This window comes from Xiphophorus maculatus, chromosome 18 (assembly GCF_002775205.1).
Source record: "Xiphophorus maculatus strain JP 163 A chromosome 18, X_maculatus-5.0-male, whole genome shotgun sequence".
Lineage (NCBI taxonomy): Eukaryota > Metazoa > Chordata > Actinopteri > Cyprinodontiformes > Poeciliidae > Xiphophorus > Xiphophorus maculatus.
The window spans coordinates 33,225,083-33,242,447 of NC_036460.1; the positions used below are offsets into that span (position 1 = coordinate 33,225,083).

The following is a 17,365-nucleotide window of genomic DNA, read 5'->3' on the forward strand; positions in this document are numbered from 1 at the left end:
TGTTAAATTTATGTTTCATCAACGTCAGGTGCTAAGAAAGTTTGGTGGCACTTTATAATAACTACACTTTATTTAGCCATATTGAACTATTAATAAAAAGTTCATTAACAACATTAAGGATGATTTATACTTAATAAGCTATAAATTAACACATTTATGAATGCTTTACCTATAATGACTAATTACTCCCAAAACCAACACACTCAATGCTTATTCATGAATAAAGATTGAGTATTAACTATTTATTATTGGCTATTTACGGCTAAATAAGGTCTAGTTATAAAGTGCTACCAAAAGTTTTTTACTTCAGCTGATATATTAACTGTTAGTAAAGTCTTATATTACTCTACTGTATGCTAAGCTAAGCTAGGTTATCCTGTGATAACATTGATAAGCTTCAAACTGCCTTTCTAAAATGAGCTCACAGGGTTATTGCTGTTTTGTTTGATTAGCAAGCAGAGACTTCAGTAGTTGTTCCAACTTTTGTCATTTCTAATGAAAGCAGATTTTAATGTGTCCGCTTGTTGTTGTGGTCTTACATTCCTTTGTTGTAGGAGCCTGTTATCTTTCTGCAGCTGAGCCCAGTTCCTCCACACTCTCCACACTTATCCACCCTCTTGTTAGATCCTATCACCTGGTCGCAGCCTGCTTTCACACACTGGCCTTGAACGCACACTGATGTGGTGTCAGGGCCACAGGTTGTCCCGTCAATCACCTGCTGGGGCGCGGAGAGAAATTGCACTGGTATCATTATAGATGTAATGCACCAGCAGTATTCAAATAAAACCGCATTTTTATTTAAAAAAGAAAAACAACAAAAAAACTTAGCAATGATACAGGGAAGACAACCTTGTTAAACTTTTCACAATGACTGTCTCATTAATGAGACAGATAATCTGTGAAAAAATTGAGCAATTCTGCCTCCTCTAACCTGTGGAGGCAGAAATCCACCCCTGTCGCTCACACCCTCCTTCTTGCTCTCTGGATAGTTAGCTTGGCCACCGATTATGACAAATAAACAGTTTCCTGTAACTGTTGGTTGTTTCTCAGCCATTAGCACATTGAGCAAGGAGTACACAAGATTGATTGACAGCACTAAGACCCTCCTCCTGGCTCTGAGTGGACGTTTCTGACTGAGCAGTGCATTTCTGTAGTTGGACTAAAGGGGGACCAGGGGAGATCAATTTATTTCACAGATGATCTGTCATATAGTCTACTGTCATGACATAGTTGACAAATATGTAAAAAACATACTTTTATAAAAGTTAAATACTGAAGCTTTAAGGATAGTTTTAACTCCAAGATTTCATCAGCGAATTCAGATGAAAATAAACATTCAAGCTTAGGTCTGATTATAACCCTCACAGTTAAAGGTATAAATGAGAGCAGAAAGCTAATGAAACAGCTACTGAATCAGTAACATTTTTCAGAAGACCCCCCAAATTTTCCTAACATTACAATAAAGGACATTAGTGCAGGCTAGATCTATACTGTGAAATAAATCACTACTTAAAAATATATCTGATAGCAAATAATATTAAAAAATATGTTTGCACAATTATTTTATTAATCTCAAAAAATCGAACCAAATTGATATTTCACTTGTGTTGCGCAGTTCCATGTAGATACTGTACCTTTGACTCAAATACTTTAAACTCACTGCTGCCCCTGGCCCTGCAGAACAGCTTACAGCGGTCTCTGGGGGAAACTCCTGCATACTTTGGGATCCATTGTTTGACATTTCCATTGTAGTCCAGGTAGTTAGGGCTGTTGTATTTCTCACACTGCTCTTCTCTGAAACTTTTACCTACACATGGGATATAGAACTTTTGCTTAGAACTCTTATAATCAAATCATCTCATTATTAGCAAAGATGTCACAACATGTCTTTTTTAAAATGTATTTTGAATTGCTCTAGAAATGCTGCAGATTGACTTGCAGTAAAGGGTTCATATGTCAAAAACTTTCAACTCTGAAGTTGGGCTACTGACTAATGACTTATGACCAAAAAAATCCTGGATTGTTGTATGAAGTTTCCACCATCACTTAAAGCATGGATTCATTTTTGTTGTTGGGACAACCTGTAATAAATCAAAATAAAAATCAGTTGAAAAGCTGGAGACCAATCATTAATACGCCATGCTGGTAAGGCCAGAAGAGGTTACTTGACTCTTTTGATGCCAATGGAACTGTGATACTTTTTGTGTACAAACTTGATCTTGCTTCTAAACTTGGCTCTAGTATAAATATAGATGTTCCGTGAACAAATATATGTGCTCCATTACAGTGGTCTGGTACACAAAATTCCAATAAAATACAAACTATGCCTGTGTGTGCGTGTGTACACAGCAAATTCAAAAGTGTTAGATTTCCAGTGTTGGTGCTGTATGTTAAAAATCCAGTGTTAATTCAACACTTATTAAGTTTAATTCAACATCAGTGTTAGTTTCCCTACAGACTTGGTGTTATTCCAGAGAGTTAAATTTAAGCAACTCTTGTCTGGTGTTGATTCTGAAATCAATTTATTTATTTATGTTGATTCTGAAATCAACACCAGACAGAATTGCTCCCACAATTGTAACGTATCTGTGACGTCACGTGTTAGCAGGAGCGGGGACAGCAGCATGGCGTCTTGTCTGGAGCTTATTGTATGTAACAAAGTAAGTTCCATATTAAGATGATCATGATTTTCATTATTTTTTATGGATGCATTAATTTTCTGTTTGAGAGTATCGAGTCATATACATAGCTCGCTTAACATAATTTATTTGTTTGGATATCACGGTATATACGACACAGGGGAGTTCAAGTCCAGTCCTCCGGAGCTACCATCCTGCAACTTTCAGATGCTTCCCTGCTCCAACACACCTGAATCAAACGAATGGCTCGTTAGCAGGTCTGTTCAGAGCTGATCCTGGTCTGTTGGAATAAGGACGCATCTAAAAGTTGCAGGATGGTAGCTCTGGAGGACTGAACTTCAGCCCCCCTGGTTTGGTATTTTTGTTAGCAGCTAGAGCTAGCCAAGCAGGTGTAGCACAAGGTGTTGGGTGGTTAACTAGTGATGAGCAAATGAAACATCATGAAGCAATGAAGCTTTCCAACCCTTTGCTTTGCAAACAGGTTCTTTACTCGATGCTTCACTCATCACTCACTAGTGACATCTGCTGGTGAAACTGTAACAGCCTCGTCACTCAGTTGGATCATATTTCCAAAAATTAGTAAATGCAATATTGTCACAAGGTTTTCATCAAACTCATGTGGAGAATCAATTAAATCATATTTAATTGTCATATATGGTGGCCCTGAGGTGCAAACTACTTCAGCAAATTGAAAGCACAATTACAAATGACAAAAGCACTACAACATTAACAAAACAGAAGAGGTATGTTCCAGTGAGAGACGTAAGAAATAGCTGATTGGACTACAGCTCTTTTTAAATTTTGAACAGGAAGTTACTCTGGTGTGCTTCGTTTTAATGAGAAGCAAAGCAAGCGGGAATACGGTCACGTCGCCATGTATTGCCCAAACTGTGGAAAAGAGCTGGTTGAGCCGTCACCAAACTTTTCTAGCAGTTGTGGCAAGAGGCTTTGGATCACCGAGAACATTCATGTTTTTAAAAAACACGTTAAAGCCAGAATAACTTCCGGTTCAAAAATAAAGACAAGCTGTAGTCCAATCAGCGGTTTCTTAGGTCTACCACTGGGACATACTGTACCTCTTCTGTTTTGTTAATGTTCTTTTGTAATTTGCAATTGTGCTTTCAGTTTGCTGAAGTGGTTTGCACCTCAGGGCCACCGTAGTCATATGTTTTAATTATGAAAATGATTTGTAGCCAATCTAATCCTGGTATATGTTGACCATCAGTGGTTGTCTTGGGTTTTCTTTTATGTCATATACTGATTTGACAATAAATACATTTGATGTTTTAGTGTCTTGGGAGTGCAGTGCTTGTTGGGGAATTCACTTTTTCTTGGATTTCTAATTGGCTCTGATCCCTTATATTTGGCTACATGCAGAATTTTAGTCTTGCAACAGCATTAAATTTGTTTCTGCTGTGCAAGACTGATATATCTTTGCTGATCAGATTACAAATAATAGTGGAAATTTCCAGAAGGTGAGAAATTAGGAGGTGGAGGGGTTAATTATTTTTATTTAAGAAGAATTTTATTGTGAGTGATCATCTCAAAGTATTCCCATATGTCAGAGATTTTCCTCTTGCTGTCTCCATTTCAGACAATCAATCGAGTTTATTTGTGTTACACATTTCAACAACAATGTAGTTCAAAGAGCTTTACATCATAAAGTCATAAAAAACACCATAATCGACAATTGAGAAAGCCAGTACCAAACATTACATTTTGATGAGTGCCATCATCAATACACATCAAATATGTTGGTCAATGTTCCTTTTATCTTGGCCACTGAAGACAAATATTCCTCTGATGCGTGATCAAATGACCTACAACAATCCATGAAGCAACATGGCTCATTGCGCTTTTATTTTGAAAACCAACACGCAAAATGAAGCAGTCAGGTGATCTATGCCACATGTGTCAAACTCCAGTCCTCAAGGGCCGCTGTCCTGCAACTTTTAGATGTGCCTCTGCTGCACCACACCTGAATAGAATAATTAGGTCATTAGCAAGGCTGGGAGAACTGATCTACACAAGGAGGAGGTAATTAAGCCATTTCCTTCCAGCGTTTCGTACCTGTGGCACATCTAAAAACTGCAGGACAGCGGCCCTTGAGGACTGGAGTTTGAGACCCCTGATCTATGCGATCAAAAGTTTCTGAGTTTTGATTTTGCATGAAATCAAATTGTACATGCGATAAGTAATTGCAAATTACACTGTTAGCCTTTGCTGTATTTTCTACAGTTAAATACCACAAAATGCCCAGTAAAACTACCATAAGACATCTTTACAAGTAGTTACTGTAATTTGCATTGCATTATGGGTATAGTACATAGTATTACAGTAACTTACTGTATGTTTTGAATTTGCAGTAATTTACTGTTTACACATTACAGTAGTGGTACTGTACTTATAATATACAGTAAGAATTATATTTGATTTCCAACGGTCATCATAGCTGCTTCATGTTTCTCCCTGTTTCTGTATTTTTACTCCTTTACTGGTTAACATATTTTTAAGGCAGAAAGAGAGCATGTACTTTTGTTTTTTTTCACACCCTAGCTAACATTAATGCAGTTTATCTAGCTACGTCATCAAGGGTCATAATGCTATAACTTAGCATTATAGCATGAGCTGGTTTGTGCTGGTTAGCCTGGTAAAATAGTTACCTTTACGTTACTAACTCTGGTGTTTTATATAACTGGCATATTGCAACGTTATAAGTTACGTGTCTGTAAATGAGGTGAAAGATAGGAAAATATGATGTTGTTATTTTTTGAGCTGGTTCAGAATTAACGTTAGCTAAGGTGCTAATTTTACCGTTGAAGCTTTTAGCTTGACTTTTGCCGCTTAATCTTCCTCGGGCGGCTTTGGGTTGAGATGAGCTCAGTGCTGAGTGTCTGTTAGCATTGTTGTTACATCCTTTGTCGAACAAAATAACCTTAACTGATAATTGATCCTCCCCCTCCTGCCCCCCACCGTTTTCTTTTTTTTTTTTTTACATCTAATGACTGTTCATTTGTTTAAACCATGACCTTGCAAACGTTAAAAGTGCAGATTAGCTACGTAGGTCAGCAAGGATGAATTTCTAACATTGTTCTTTTTTTTTTTCTTTTCTTCATATGACTTTTTGTTTTAACTCCCAAGCTTTTTCCCTCCAAGTGGCTGTGCAGTTCTGTCCTGCTGACTGCTAACATAGCTTCATCTCTTCAAAAGACAAGACAACAGGTAAAAAGACAGCTGTCAGGATCTGTGTTTTTCTGTGTTTATTTAGAGTTTTCTGTGTCCTTAGTCTCTTAGTTGTCCTGTCCTCCCCTTGATTGTTCCCAGGTGTGTCTCGTTTCTGTGATTACCCTCCTGTGTATTTAACTCCACCTGTGTTCCTTGTTCCTCGTCGGGTCCTCGTCTATGTCAACGTCAATGTCCAGTCTAGTCGTCCTCAGTGTTTCCGTGTGCCTGCTACTCGTTGTTTGGACTGGTTTTCTTCATTAAATCCTCATTTTCATCATACCTGGGTCCGCTGCGTCTGCCTCACCACTCTCACCACCCGCACTCCATGACAGAAGGACCCGACCAGACCGAACGGTGAGGCACGCTATTTTTACTTTTCACCATGGACCCAGAGGAGTTAAAGGAGCTAACTGAAACGATCAGGGAGTACGAGGAGGCAATGGCCAAGCCGTACGCTGCCATCCGACGCCTCGGTTTCGCCATCCGCTTGGGACTGCTGCTAGACTACTGGGTTCCTCGTTTTCCGCACCCGGGGTTGGTGGAGTTGCAGAGGGAGGCAGAGTGGGAGCGTATGGCGGCTCTAGCCGTCATGGCTGGCGAACCTCTGCCTCCCAAGCCGCTCAGTTTCTCCGCCAGCCCAGCTCCAGCTCCGGGACCAGCACCCCCAACCGGCGCAGACGGCGCACCCGAGGCCGTTTCAGCCGGCGCACCCGAGGCCGTTTCAGCCGGCGCACCCGAGGCCGTTTCAGCCGGCGCACCCGAGGCCGTTTCAGCCGGCGCACCCGAGGCCGTTTCAGCCGGCGCACCGGAGGCCGAATCAGCCGGCGTTCCTGCCGGCGCACCGGAGGCCGAATCAGCCGGCGTTCCTGCCGGCGCACCGGAGGCCGTAGCAGCCGGCGCACCCGAGACCCAGACCTCCAGCGTTCCACCCGAGACCCAGACCTCCAGCGTTCCACCCGAGACCCAGACCTCCAGCGTTCCACCCGAGACCCCGCCTCGGGGGGCTCATCATCGCCACCTCCAGCGCCGCGGACGGCCGCCGGACCGCCTCCGGGGTTCCCGCCTCCAGCGCCGCGGACGGCCGCCGGACCGCCTCCGTGGTTCCCGCCGCCGCGGACGACCGCCAGACCACCACCGTGGTTCCCGCCTCCTTTGCCTCCGCCCACCCTGTGGGTTGTTTTTGGACTCTTGGCCCTCCCTGTGTTTCCGCCCACAACGGTGGGTTGTTTTTTGTTTTTTCTGGACTCTGGCCCCCCGTCCAGCGCCCCTCCGCCCACCCTTGTTGTGTTTTTGTTTTTTGGGCGTCTGGTAGCCGCCCTTGAGGGTGGGGTACTGTCAGGATCTGTGTTTCTCTGTGTTTATTTAGAGTTTTCTGTGTCCTTAGTCTCTTCGTTGTCCTGTCCTCCCCTTGATTGTTCCCAGGTGTGTCTCGTTTCCGTGATTACCCTCCTGTGTATTTAACTCCACCTGTGTTCCTTGTTCCTCGTCGGGTCCTCGTCTATGTCAACGTCAATGTCCAGTCTAGTCGTCCTCAGTGTTTCCGTGTGCCTGCTACTCGTTGTTTGGACTGGTTTTCTTCATTAAATCCTCATTTTCATCATACCTGGGTCCGCTGCGTCTGCCTCACCACTCTCACCACCCGCACTCCATGACAACAGCTCTTCAAACATATTTGAATCCACAAAATAGTCTGGAAATGTAGAAGAGCAGCTAACCTTATCTATAACTTTGAGCTTGCTACAGCTGGTTAGCCTGCTAAAGTACCATTACATCTCCAACATAGTGTATAAGAGTCTGTAAATGAGGACAAAGGTGAAAAACATTAAAGTAGTTTCTGTTATTTTTTGAGTTGGTTCAGCCACAGTGGCAGGTGGACAAAAAAAGTTAATTTCCAACCCTGGTTACATATAAGGACTGTTCACATGTTTAAACCATGCTCCTGCAAATTTAAAGTTAAGTCAGTACTAACAGGTGCATCTATGTACAGGTGTAAATTCTGCAGCATTTGTACTTCAGAATTTACAGAATTTTGTAGTCATGTGAAGAAACATCAACACACAGCTAATTATCGGTTTGCATGTGGAATAGAGCAATGTCCTGCTTCCTACAGAACATTTTCTGCATTCAGGTCCCACATGCACAGGAGTCACCGCCATTGCAGAAGTCAGACTGAACACTTGTGGAACTGTACTTGTGGAATGTAATGCTTTAAAAAATGCATTTAGCCCCACAAACTGTCATTCACATCCGCTGTTTCAGAGTGGTAGCAGGATGTAGGGGTAAAGTCTAGTCTAGTCTCCGGGATGAGGTTCTCAAAAACCTGTTGTAATCTGGGTGAACTGGCCCTTTAAATATAAATTACTACCAGTAATTCATATTTAAGAGAGTTTTCCTTTTATGTTTTAAAGGTATCTTCCACCAAGATGTCTGTTGAAATGGAAATGACCTTACCCACTACACCAAGGGTAATCATGCTTGGTAAGAGGAATATTTTCTATCACTATAATTTTTTTGTAGCAATGTATGTAATTATTATGGTAGTCTGTACTTTTACTCACTAGCGTTAGCCTGACAAGGGTTTGTCTATTTTAGGAAATAGCTTGATGTCTGCAACCCGGTGGATGGTCAGTATGGAGGAGAAGGTATTTTTCCAGCCTGAGCAACTCCATGACTTTGCCAGCGTCCTTGCTGTCGTTTTTGGGTCATATTATGTCTTCAATCTGGAGTATTAGGAGTCAGCATCCACCATGCTGGAGATGATACAACGGCAAGTACTCTACACCAAGCCATTTATGAATTAAATTTAATGACAGTTTGACTGATGATGAAGAACCATAGCTGATTGCTGTATTGTACGTCTTCATTAAAAATTACAATTAATATATTTTATTTCTGTTAAAAGATTCTTTGTGAGGATCAATCCAGATGTTGGTACCAAATGCACAGCCAAAGTCGATACAAGCCGCAAGACGGGAAGTCTTGTCAAGAGGAGGGTAGTCAGTGTCAACTCCCAGATCACCACCTTCTTCCAACAACTTGCTGAATTTGAATGGAGGACTTCCAACTAGGTAAGTATTTTACCAAATGTAAATGTTTATTATTTTGTTGTCTTTTCCTCCTATCTTGCATGCTCTGACTTTACTTTAGCCTTTTTAATCTGATTTTAATGATTATTTATAAATGCCATGTGATTCCTACACAATAGCCCTTTAGAGTAGCCTGCATCTTTTCTGTGTCCGTGGTAAAAAGTGGATGTCGCTGCATCTCTTAATAAATCACAGAAATGTATAAGTGTGTAGTCGTTTAAGTGTGGTGTATTTTTATACTATGCAGTTTTCAGTTTATTAGGCACACCTTTGCAGTAATCCGTCAGCACCAACAAAATGACTAAAAAGATTGTTGTACTTCATCGTCCCCTTGGGGACATTTGTAGTACGCAATCTTTTGAATTACTGAAGACTGACTGACTGCTTTTGCCATAAACAATCCAAAAACCTGAAGTGAAGCCAGTCCTGCTCATTCTTTATGCAGCTTCTATTATCACTTCAGTCCAATTGATTTTTTTTTTTTTAAATTATCAACTTAATGCTGCTTTATGACAAAGATTTTATGCATTTGAACATTGTCACTTCAGCTTAATTTGTCAACCTTCCTGTCGATTTGAAAATGTAGATAACTTCCTGACCATCTCATGACCTCCCACATTGTCTGTCTTATTCTTTACAGTTCAGCTTCCACAAGATGGATCCCACTGATTTTGTTTGACAAATGGAATAAAAGTTCTTCTGATGTAGGAAATGTGTTCTATGGTTTTGTTGTTTTATAGCACATTATATTGTATTGTGACATTGTTCTTTATGACATTGCGAATATGTAAATGGATTTTATTTCTACAAATCTGCTGAAAATAAATACCTGTTATTCACAGTACTTGGACTAAAATTTCTTTTATGAAATTTTTCGGTTTATGGTAAAATATTCTTATCTTAAAAAAATGTAAACTTTAATTTACAGTAAAACTCTGACATTATGTTGTGAAACAAGTTTACAGTAGACCAGCTTTACTATAAAATACATTTACAGTAAAGCAGTTATAACTGTAAAGCACACTCACAGTAAAAATTAACTGAAATATCATAACAGTAAAGGTACTGTAGAATGGTAATTACAGTACCCTTACTGGAGTTACCATTCTACAGTACACTTACTGAAGAATGGTAATTACAGTAACTTACCGGCAACAGTGTTGCCAGTAAGTTACTGTAAAATTACAATAAAAGGTCTAACAGTGTATGGCAGTGAAGGACGTACGTAAGATATATTCATAATTCAGCCATTCTGCTAGCACTCCTCATCGATCAGCCATCACGGAGACATCGGCAACTTATTCAGGCGTTGGAGCAACATACCCCTTATACTTTCAACCAGCTTATGCGACATTTTGGGGAATCTGTTGGCCATTTTACAGAAGAGCTATGGAGTCGAATGATTCCATAGCTCCTACATCCAACCTACATCAGCATACCGGTGAAATGCTATGTATCCTAATAGTACCCTCAAAACAAAAGTTCTGCAACTTAACCAGAAAAACAAAAAAATATTCCTGCAGACATGCATTACATGGTGTTGTTTTCTTTCCACTCAATAGCTCTTCTTTTGAATGATCCGGTTTTAAGCCACTTATCCATTGTTATTTTTAAACACAATCCTTTGTGTTTGCCATGAAGTGAGCTCATACTTTGAGCTCACTTCATGGCAAATAAATGGCCATTGACATGCTGTATCTTGTGAACCACTAGGGGGCGCCCGCGGACCCGCTGTGATCTGGGGACCACAGTTTGACAGACAGTTCTAGTGTAAAGTGTCCATTGACCTTTTTAAAGTTAAATTGATATTACCTTCACTGGTGTCACAAGGCTCTGTGTTGCAGGACTGGTATCGAACTCTCTGTCCCTCACAGTACTTCCCGCCATTCTGAGGCACAGGATCAGTGCACTCCCTGTAGGAGAACTCCACCCCACCTCCACAGGTCCTGGAGCACTGCTGCCATGGTCCCCATAAGCTCCAGCTGCCATCCACAGCCCTCTGTGGTTAAACACAGAGAACGAAAAGAAGGAGTCACAGTGGTTGGTTTGAGCTCCAAGCCGTAGGCTGTGCAGCCGTAACCACAGTCTGGGCTTCTGGGTTTGAGGCTGCACAGTGTGTTAGAATGCTCAGACCCAGGGCTAAATTTGTGTTGAAGTGCGGCACGCGCCCCGTCTCTGTCTGCCCACATTCTTGCCGCATGTGTCACTCACAGCTAGTAGAAGCTGCCCATGTTTTAAGACTTTATGTGGCAACTAAGTGTGTTTTTGTTTGGTGTTGCGGTTTTGGTTTCATTTCTGGAGGCTTTATAAGTTCAGACCAGCAAATATCCCAGCTGGATCAACACAGAGATGTGTGTATGTATCAGAACAATCAAGTTCAAATGGAACAGGGCGATGGAACCATGCAGGATAAACAAAAGCATAAAAGGTACCAAGAAATCCTTTTTTTCTTTTTTTTTTTGCCACTAAGGGCCCCATCAGTGGAGCTGATTGGGGTTTTTTTGTAATAATTTTTATGTCATCATTATTATATCAAAAACATACAATTTCACTATGAACTGATTTGTTTTTACAATAATATATATATATTTGATAATGTATGTAGAAATCATTATTTTACGGATAAAAAGAAAAAAGTGGGTCTTTGTGTTTGTGTGAAACTGAGTTTAAACTGTAAATGAGTCGATTCTCATGATGGCTCTGGATATTTCTGAGGTATTTTTGGCTTCAAAACACCGTGTTTGATAAGAATAATTAAAACTTCTCAATGTTTGACATTGTCTAAATAAATGTTTTTACGTCAGGCTACATGGCTGCTACATGGATGAGCTGCTCTAAGCTGCAGTTGGGATTTGTTGTTTGCTGCTGAGCAAAATCATTTAGTGGCTAAAACAAACATTATTTTTACATCAACTTCTAAGTTATGAGAAACTTCTGTTAAAGTCATTTGAATGAACAGAATCAGTCCAGTACCTGTTCTCAGGGGAGAAAGACTCATCTGGTATAAATTACATTTTCAGCTATTGGAGTAACACTGAAGAGAAATATATTTAATCAAAGAATGTCATAAATATGTGTGTAGAGCTGCACCGATTGCAGTTTTCTAGCCGATCCCTGGTTTCCGATCTTTAAAAAGCCTGACCTGCCGATTTTGATTTTGGCTGATATGAATTTTTTTGTCTGAAATGTTGCTAAATATAGCAAGAAAGTCACTGAGTTGGCAACAGTGGGGTGAATATTGTTAACTGTAAACGTTCAGACCTGACCTGGTGGGTCAGTCTGTCAAACCTCTCACTGTAGAGCAGAAAAGGACAGAGATGATTTATAAACCTTTGCTGACGAAGATAAGATCAGGGGTTAAGATGGGCTTCACATGTAAGTATCGGCCGATCACGATCCCGGAAATTTTGGGGCCCAGAAATCAACTGGTCGATAAATCAGTTGGCCAATAAATGTATCCTATATTATACATGTATATAATGTAAACAGCACTGCCAGAGATACAATAAGTTTATAGCAGGTGTGTGAATGATCTAATGAGCAGACTGCTGACTGCAGCCAGTCCACATTGTTTGCAGAACTAGAGGGCCAAAAAACCAAATTTTGCTTAGGGCCCCATGGCGGCTCGGGCCGGCAAAGGTGAACTTCAGAGATCAAGCCACGACAGCACACGCGAAGCGGCCAATGCAGAGGTGTCAGTGTTCTGATTGGTGTGCGCTCCCTATTCAATGCATCCACTATTAAAAACTATAATCTCATCTTTCTTTCAGGAATAATTCTGCCCTGCCAGTGAAATGTTCACCGCAGAAGAGACACTTGCAGTCCGTCTTATTTAAAAACAATAAATAAATTAAAAAAAATGTTTTTTTCTTTTTAATTAAAACAAAAACACACAACACTTATCCTGGTGGGGGGCTATGTAAAGCCTGGCAGCCCGCCAGGCCTATAATGCACTGGGGGAAGTCCTGGGTTTCGTCTCTGGCTAGAGGGGAATTACATTGATGTCAAAGTGTTCCTGACATGAATTTCTTATAACATTTTTTGGCCTACAAAGTCAACAATCATGGTTTCTTTAAAGAAGGGCATGTTAATTCCATTAGTTGTTTTACTTTTCAATGTAGCATCAGGATTTTTTAAAATATTTTTTTATATATGCCATATGTTTGTCCTTAACTTGACGCTTGTTAGCACATTAGTTCCACTTTATAATACATTTATGCCAAACTAACTTTTAGCCACATAAAATACATGTTTTTGAGGAGGAGCTGAATATTTAATCATGTCTCAAATTAGTTAAATCGCAGATTGTTAAACTGAATATTAATACATTTTAATGCATATTTTTGTCATCTTGACTGTGTCTTCCGCAAAGAAAGAGAAAAAGTCAGTCTTCAAATGTAAAGTACTGAAATATTTTTTGTCACTGAGAATGTGTGATTACATCAAATTTTGCTCTGTATTCAACAAGTCATAACAAAACACATTTGTACAGTCAAATATCTCAGCAGTAAATTAGGAAAGCAAAAATCCCTATACTGTACATGTCAAATCAATTTTTCTTGTAGTTGTACTTTTTTAGCTGCACAAATGGTTAAACAGTGACCAGTGCCGCCATTTTGGATGTTGAAGTTATGACACAGGGGCGTACTGTCTCAATTCTCAAATCTTTGCACACTTGTAACCTGCGCACTCGAACCCTTATGTGCACTTCGACCGAGTCCACACTTCATAGAGGGGCGAAGGGTGCAGCCTGAGGCCAAACAAAACTGTAATGGCGTTGGGTTTTAGAGGTTGGATGATTTCTCTCTTGTCTTTGGCTAAAGATCACAAGCCATTTCTCAAACTAGCACTCGACTTGTGCGTTTGTTTTGGTTGTATTTGCCCAGAATACCCTGCACTGTAATCTGCTTCTGGCTTCTGGTCTCTGGTACGCTGACATTCATATATGCATTTGAAACGCACCAGAGTTCACTTCAACCAAACAAACTGTTTTCTATAAGTGAGTTTACATAACTTTAGATTAGAAAAATGAAGAATACAAGCAGCTTTGACTTCTTCAATGGTTTTTCTGATTTATTTTCTTTGCTGTAGGGCACTGTGCTAAATGAATAATACCGACATCTCCAGGTTTAACTCAGTTAACGGTTTCACTCAGTTGGCTATGGATGGCAAGTAAAATAATAGCTTTTTTGCCCTCCAGCATTGAGCACATGCACAACCACCCATTGTGTGTTACTGTGACAATGGTGGCAGGGTGCAGCACTGAATCTGAAACAATTAAAAACTGATGTTTTACCTTTGCAAAGATATCTCTTTGAAATCAAACATCAAAGTAATGATCATACCAGTGGTTGCATCACTTCCTCTGTCATCTTGCATGCTCCATGTAGACAGGTCCCATTGGACCTGCAAGGAGTGCCATCGGCCCAGGTCAGGCTGCCGTTCTTGGTGGAACACTGCCCTGTACCATCCTCTCGGCACCAAAGCTGGCTGCAAATGTCGCTGTCTGACGTGTTGGGGCAGTGGACAAACTCCTCCCCAAAAATCTGCTGACACTGTTGGTCCAGGTTGTAGACGGTACCTGGCAGCTCTGGTGGCAGGGGAATGGTGCTCTCCGGGACATCCAGGAGGCAGTCTCCTAGGGTTAGAGAACACATCAGCACTGGATTCCATTAAGGCTGGTAGAGATCATCAGTTTTTGTGTTGCTGTGGTGGTTGTAAATGTGTTTCTTTCCCCATGTGGTATGACACTATGAGGCAAAAATTCAGGGCAAGTCATGTCCTGAAATAAATTGTAACCCTTACAGATGCATCATGCTTACTACTTAGAATCTGAACTTGCTGGCTAATCAAAAAACAAGGCATTTCATCATTCCTCAAATGAAATTTATTACATTCGAGTGTAGGTGATAATCACATTAGCATTTCAGAATGAACACTTCGAGCAACCTGATTTTTTACTAGAGATGTTTTCCATCAGATAAAGAACAGCTTTTTTCAGCACCAGCTGTTGCATTTGGCTGTTGAGGTGGAGAACAGGAAGGAGTCCATGCCATGACTCAGTGGAAAGAAAGGTTCACCAATTGGTCTAGTAAGGACATAAACAATGCAAAACACATGACACAGTAGAGGAGAGGCAGAACTGGAGATGGACTCTCAGTGAAAAAAAAGCCTGAGACCCAAAAGGGAGAGAAGAGGATGTGGAAAGCTCACGCAAGATAAACTATCACCAAAACCTGCAATTTGGGGGGAAGCGGCATGTTTAAGCAGGAAAGACATCATTCATGAAAGCAAAACATTCTGAATCCTGAATCAGCCCCATAAGAAAACCACAGCCGATGTCCAAGTTGGCAGAAGTTTTCCGCTCTGAGGCATAAGCCTGAACCACAGCATCACTCACCATGGCCGTTGTCGAAGAACTCAGTGATGTAAAGAGAGCTGCAGGGAGACCACGGCGCCGATTTGTTGAGACTAACAAACAGAGGGGCCATCAGGTAATGCCCTCCCAGATCTCCGAACAGCTTTTCGCAAGTCTTGGAGTCATCGTGGGGCATGCTCAGCACATGGCCTGCATAGGGAGAGTCAGCAGGTTATCAAAACAATCTCAGCCCAGCTTTTCTACTTCACCCTGTGGTTTCTCTCGCCCTCAGCAGCTTAATCGATGACTTTAAAAAAGGCTCACCGAGCTCATGCGCAGCCGTGAAGGCGGCCTGCAGGCCATTGTCCTCGATGACTGAGCAGCTTCTCTTGGGATCGCACATCGTCCCAACATCTGCCACACCCAGCGTGTCACAGCTCTTCTGTCCACAGATGTCCTGCAATGATAAAGCAGAAAAATTCAAATCCAGTTGAGGGTAAGTAATTAAAAAAGCAAGTCCAAACAATTGGGATTGTGTTTACTGCCTCATAAGGAAAATGTTTTCCCCAAACAGCTGTGTTGTTTACGCTCTCTCTTCAGTAAAAGACCATAGCTTCATGCACCATCTCTTACATTCACACTGTATTCCGAAACTTTGGGTCATATAGTGTACAGAAGTATTCACAGGCCCTAAACTGAGGAGGCACCAATATGGAAATGTGCTCCTATATCAATATCCCATATGGTCACATTCCTAAAATAATGGACTAGATCATTTTTTGCCAAAACAAATCACTTAATGCAAAAAATGACTCAGGCCATTATTTTAGGAAGTTGACAATATTAATTTTCCTCTTATGGCTTATGACCAATATTTTCCTCATCGTCTATATTATATAAATTTCCCCACACATCTGATACCACCTAAAGCACCTACATTGCTTTTCTGCTTGAGTTAAGCAGCCCATTTTCTTGTGCTGTGTCATTATTATGACTGTCACATGACCAATCAAACGCTACATGACCAACACCCCCATAAAAACACATATACAGTGATCTGCTGTTATTAAGCACAAAAGAACACAATCATTCCTTTCTACATGTTTATAAAGTAATTGTCTTTTCTGTTATGTGAAATGCAGACATGTTGTGTTATGCAGATTCTGTGATAGTTTTGCTTGACTTCTCAAGTGCATTCAACATCATCCTTCCAGCTCTACTGGGTGAGAAACTGACGGTGATGCAGGTGGACCCCCTGCAGCCCTTTGTGTCCTGGATTGTGGACTATCTAACAGGCAGACCACAGTCTGTGAGCCTGCAACACTGTGAGTCAGACAGGGGACTGTCCTCTCTCCCTTTCTCTTCATGGTCTATTCATCTGACTTCAGCTGTTGCACTGAGACCTGTCATCTCCAGAAGTTCTCAGATGACTCAGCTGTAGTTGGATGTATCAGAGAGGGTGATGAGACTGAGTACAGGGCTGCTGAGGACAACTTTGTCACATGGTGTGGACTGAACCACCTGCAGCTCAATGTGACAAACACCAAGAAACTGGTGGTGGATCTGAGGAGGAGGATCAGGAGACCTTTGACCGGTGACCCCTGTTACCATCCTGTTGACTACACATTTAATTTAACAATAATCAGTGTGGACATTGTGGAGGACTATAAATATCTGGGTGTCCACATTGATAAAAAAACTGGACTGGTCAAGAACACTGATGCTGTGTGCAGGAAGGGACAAAGTTGCCTCTACTTTCTGAGGCGGCTGAGGTCATTCAACATCTCTTGGACTTTGCTCAGGATGTTTTATGATGCTGTGGTTGCCAGTGCCATCCTGTATGCTGTGGTGTTCTGGGGCAGCAGGCTGAAGGTGGAGGACACCAACAGACTGAACAAACTGATCCAGAAGGCCAGTAGCATTGACGGAGTGGAGCTGGACTCTCTGACAGTGGTGTCAGAGAGAAGGATGCAGGCCATCTTGGACAACGAGTCTCATCCACTGCATGACATGTTGGCCGGATACAGGAGCACCTTCAGCCAGACTCATTTTGCCAA

General features: G+C 41.3%; 1 protein-coding gene and 1 long non-coding RNA gene across 3 annotated transcripts in view; one reads left to right on the forward strand and one right to left on the reverse strand.

The window, feature by feature from the left end:
• Positions 1-17,365, reverse strand: part of adamts8 (ADAM metallopeptidase with thrombospondin type 1 motif 8) — a 28,619-nt gene that overhangs the window by 1,729 nt on the left and 9,525 nt on the right. The window contains exons 3-8 of one of the 2 annotated variants that reach the window (XM_023351974.1): positions 15,633-15,765; positions 15,351-15,518; positions 14,296-14,588; positions 10,763-10,949; positions 1,635-1,807; positions 540-715 (exon numbers count right to left, since the gene is read on the reverse strand). In XM_023351974.1, coding sequence (XP_023207742.1) covers positions 540-715; positions 1,635-1,807; positions 10,763-10,949; positions 14,296-14,588; positions 15,351-15,518; positions 15,633-15,765 — 1,130 coding nt within the window. Of the gene's footprint in view, positions 1-539; positions 719-1,634; positions 1,808-10,762; positions 10,950-14,295; positions 14,589-15,350; positions 15,519-15,632; positions 15,766-17,365 lie in introns of both variants that reach the window. The other variant, XM_023351973.1, reaches the window with a different exon arrangement.
• LOC111612065 lies at positions 8,302-9,630 on the forward strand. The gene is made up of 3 exons (XR_002754386.1): positions 8,302-8,342; positions 8,457-8,932; positions 9,591-9,630. It is a non-coding gene; the product is annotated as an uncharacterized LOC111612065 (long non-coding RNA).